This window comes from Triticum dicoccoides, chromosome 4A (genome assembly GCF_002162155.2).
Source record: "Triticum dicoccoides isolate Atlit2015 ecotype Zavitan chromosome 4A, WEW_v2.0, whole genome shotgun sequence".
In the NCBI taxonomy this organism is placed as follows: domain Eukaryota; kingdom Viridiplantae; phylum Streptophyta; class Magnoliopsida; order Poales; family Poaceae; genus Triticum; species Triticum dicoccoides.
In genome coordinates, this window is record NC_041386.1 from 36,611,853 (window position 1) to 36,616,434 (window position 4,582).

A 4,582-nucleotide genomic window follows, 5' to 3' on the forward strand; every position below is an offset into this window, starting at 1 on the left:
TAGTTGGTCGCACGGGGTGCCATTCGTTTCGTTTAATCGATAAGTCAACTTATTATATCCAAACAAAGAACCATTCAGTGTTGGTGAATGCTCCTTCATTACTTTGTAGGTGAGAAGTATCGATGGTATGTTGTCTATCTGGCATGTACAACATCACCAAGGTTAATTAGAGGCACAAGTGATGTCATCATCCTATAACTATGCGTGTTATCATCCTATGGTTAGGTGAATCCTATCTAACTTATTTTTCTGGGAGGTGAGCAATCATATTGTTCTTCTTTGAAGCTCAAGAGTCAAGAATCCACTCATTTCATATTAATATTTCTTCATAAAACTGGAGCATTTGTCCTTGTATGCAATCAAATTTTCATATGCTTCTTCTCTGAAGCTCAAGAATTCACTCATTTTATATTCATAATTTCTTCATATTCACTTATATATATGTATATATATATATTGAACTGGCTATACAGAAAGCAAGTGATGGCTGCTTCTCCTTTCCAGAATGCTGGCATCACAATTCTCACTCATGTAGTCATGTCATTAAATCATCAACAGTTGGAGTTCTGACCTCTGCAATGCTGACAGTGTTTTTCCACTAGCAGCTCTAGCACGGTCCATTATAAACAATGATGCCACCAGAATATGTTCATGCATTCTTGCACGTTACTTTCATCGAGGCGGTGAAAATCCAATGCTAAGTCTCAGTTGGACGATGAACGAATTGAGTGTCTAGGATAAACTTGGGAGACATTTGAAATCCCTTTGAGCCGAAAAACAGAGGATTTGCACCCTGCATTTTCCATCACACATTTAAGCTGTAGCTGAAGCTTTGCGGTGCACTCGAAGCACACATGCAGAGCCAAAGAAACTCATCGTTGTCAATTCAATTATCAGAATGCGGTGAGCCCCCTGTGCACACTGAATGTGTTACTTTAGAGTAAATGAGTAATAATAGGTGGCTCTTCCAAATGTGCCGGCTTCTTTCTTGGGCAATACTGCCCAACATGAACCAAGAGCACTGCAGATGACACCATGTATGGCCAGCATACAGCGGTCAAACTCACCTGAAGCACCCAAGATTCAAGCCCACTCGGTGCTACTCACCTGAAACCTTGGAGGCCGTGACCCCTACTCCCCAAGCAACTGTGTTTTCTTCTTTTAGGATTTTCAAATGTAGTGGATGTTTTCAGGTATGAATGTACAACACTTTAATCAACAAGTTTCCCAACAAAATAGAATGTTGCACGGTCCTAAGAATGAGGAACTATATTCTAACAAGACAGATCATACATCAAAAATCATTGTTGCGATTCCGATTGCCCAGTATTCTAGTGAAGCAAATGGTACATCAAAATTGAGGCATGGTGGTGCCACAGGGTTTTGGAGAGGTTTCTCAGGGAGATTCTACATATTATAGCCTGCTTCCCAACTTCTGCTCCCCTCTTACCCCTTCTGGAGAGGTTTCTCTGGCGATTACAAAACACCAGAATCAGACAATCTCAATTCCAAGCGGCAGCTTCAAGTCCGCTTCTTCTTCTTCTCCGATCTACCACTGTCTTGTCCTTTTCTTTTCGATTTTTCATTTTCCCTATGCTTCTCTTTCTTGTCTGCACTTGATTTGCTGGATTTTACACTGATAACGCCGCTTGCAGACAATTTCTCATTCTGCAGAGCCTTCTCAATCTCATGGCCATCGCTTTTAATCGCATACTTCTGCAGTAGCTTTGGGTCCACAGTTGCTTCATCCGCGACTCTTCTTTTCTCCTATATTAGGCCCACAGAAACATTTATCAGTCATCCTGCATTATAATTTAACAATGTGAGGAATGTATCTCTGAAACCTCACCTTCACTTCCTGAGCAGCTTCGTCAAGGTCTTCGTCCATTGATCTGCTAAGTGGGGCTTCAATCTGAATACAACAAAAACATAACACAAACAGGTCAAACAATGAAGTTGGTATAAAACTATTCCAAAGTAAAGACCATGCTCAAATTTTTATATGTGAATAAACCATGAACTTTGCTCTGCATGCTCAACATTATAACATGATGCAAAAACCAAAACCCAAAGAGTAAGGTTTCTTACTTCCTTGAGTCTCGGTAAGGTTGCTTCAATTTCCTTTCCTGCAGTGTTATTAAGATAACCATATAACTTCTTCATTGTCTTGATGAAGTTAGATAGAACTTGTTCCCTTTCTATGCCAAGCTCTTCCTGTCAACACAAAAAAACATAAGAATTGCCGACCTGTTTGATGACAAGTTCTAAAGGATTGTGTTTGAATGGAATCAACTTGAGCTAACCTTTGTAGCACCTATGTCCTTGTCCTGCAGACCCATACAGAACAAAACTGAAGCTTGGGCACCATGTAGGGTTACAGGAAGCTTCTCTGAGAAGTACTCATGTGCTAGGATAGGGACAAGATCCAAAATCTACAAAACAAAAATATTCAAATTGGAAAAGTGTCCTCCACATATAGCTATACATAGGTTTATAGAGGAGATTCACTCCACATACAGGAAAAGTTTTCCAGTTTCATTGGAGACACATTTCAGGAGATAGAATAGACTAAGCAGGAAGAAAAGAAGACTACCTCAGATATAAACCCCAAAGATCAAAACTGTATAGCTAGGAGGCAACAATTATATAGATAATAATTACAACTAAGCACATTAGGGAGCCATGATTTGCAGCGCAGGTATAAAGGGAAAACTGCCAGATGTTACAGTCTTTCAAGGGAAACATATTGTGAGAACTGCATTCAAAATAGAGATGCTCCATTTATTTCATCAAGTTCTTACCAGATGATAATCGACCAAGTTGTTTGAATATGCTTCTAGCCGCTTCATGTCATGTGGGGATAATACATCTCTCAATAACTTCAATGTAGTACTGGTATCATGTTCTGAAGGCTCGTGGTGTGAAAAATCTATTTTTGAAGCCAAAACACTAAAAACATAACAAAAAAATATTATTAGACAAACACATGTCTTTTGCTAAGAGAACAATATGAAGGTTAAAGCACATGTTTTTTGCTAAGAAAACACACCTCATTGCAAGTTTAAAGTTGAGATGCCGGAAAGATGTTCCCAAAAGCCGCCTGAACCTCTGTCTGAAATCTGAAAATATTGCTTTCAAACTTAGCTAGTGGAGTAAAAGTGTGTTTCTAAAGCAAAAGCATGCTGTGTAACAGAAGCAAGCAATACTATCTTGTGCATCTATCAGCCAAGGCAAAAAAAAAAGACCAATCAATGCCCTTTCTATTCGATTTGATGTATACAGTTACCACTCAAACAGCCGCAATTCAAAATGCCATGTGCTACAAACTGTAACAAGAACTCTCAGGCAATACCTTTATAAAATGGCTCCAAAAAACCAAGTTGAATTGAATCACCAGCTTTGATGTCATCACTATTTAAGGGACTCAAGGCCATACAGGTATGCTCGCCAGTAACAGCACTCTAGGAAACAGAAATAGCAAATTAATGCACATGATAAAAGAACAGAGAGGGTAACAAAGAAGCTCATGGAGTAATCAGATTAGATCATTACTGGAATCTGGCCCACATAGAATGGATAGAAGCTGTGCTTCCGCCAAAACCGGAAAAGCTCTTGTGTCAACCCGAAAGATACACCAAGGTAATGGAGCTTTTCGGGACGACGATCCTCAAGATTAACAAGGAGTGGTGGAAGATTTGCCCTAGGTTTTATGCTCTCTTCTAGGAGAGAAGCCTGCAAGAACATATACAGAACTTGAGTATACAGACTTGAGGAGGAGCAGAAGCCATACAATTATGGCAGCCGTAATAAGCAAACAAGGTTGTAAAAATCCTTAAAATTCTTACATAACCAAATACATAAAAAAATGCACAAATGCATATCAGGTTAATTTTGTTTGAAGTATAAAATACAAAATCAGAACCAGGTATATTATAATAATTGAACATCAAGCTGCCACACAAAGATTTATCCCCAAGTTACCTTCTCTGCAGCTTCAGAAACTGTAACATCAGGCTCTTCATCTTCCTCCGCATCTTTAAATACTGTCATTTCTCCTTGATAATAACTTTAAAACCAATAAAATAATATGAATTTGTCAATAAACTGGGAATGGATTAAGCTTAAATAATCTGACAAGTTGAGTTTAGTATTTATGCTATACAAATACTACCCTTGTGCTATGAAGGCTCCTCTAGTTTGACATGAACTAGCTACTAGGGAAAATTATGCTATGCAAATACTACCTGAAAGGTGCCTCTTGCCAGTACCACTCCAAACAACATTTATGGGAATGCCATTACATTTTCCATCCAAGGTTCTCCATAACTGCCCTGGTTCTCCAATCTAACCTATGCCAGACAACTAGGTTGCTACACAACCTGATACTACCATACGGAATTTCCCAAAACGTGGATACGTTTTTACATAGAGAATAAATTCAGAAGTAGATGAATACCCTTGTGGTTTTCTTTGTCATATGGAGGCTCCTCTAATGCTCCTGCATTTTGAGCTAGAGCTTCCAACTGTAGAACTACTACCGCTAACTAGCCTGCCCGACAAGAAGGGAGAAGAGATAGAGAGG

General features: G+C 39.1%; 1 protein-coding gene across 1 annotated transcript in view; it reads right to left on the reverse strand.

Annotated features, from left to right (window-relative positions):
- Positions 1–1,196: 1,196 nt before the first annotated feature.
- The window catches only part of LOC119284800 (RNA cytidine acetyltransferase 1-like), a 9,696-nt gene continuing 6,310 nt past the window's right edge, over positions 1,197–4,582 (reverse strand). Inside the window, exons 16-24 of the mRNA XM_037563961.1 lie at positions 3,982–4,066; positions 3,553–3,732; positions 3,353–3,461; positions 3,050–3,119; positions 2,802–2,949; positions 2,304–2,432; positions 2,089–2,214; positions 1,850–1,912; positions 1,197–1,767 (exon numbers count right to left, since the gene is read on the reverse strand). Coding sequence (XP_037419858.1) covers positions 1,522–1,767; positions 1,850–1,912; positions 2,089–2,214; positions 2,304–2,432; positions 2,802–2,949; positions 3,050–3,119; positions 3,353–3,461; positions 3,553–3,732; positions 3,982–4,066 — 1,156 coding nt within the window. The 3' untranslated portion in view covers positions 1,197–1,521. The remainder of the gene's footprint in view (positions 1,768–1,849; positions 1,913–2,088; positions 2,215–2,303; positions 2,433–2,801; positions 2,950–3,049; positions 3,120–3,352; positions 3,462–3,552; positions 3,733–3,981; positions 4,067–4,582) is intronic.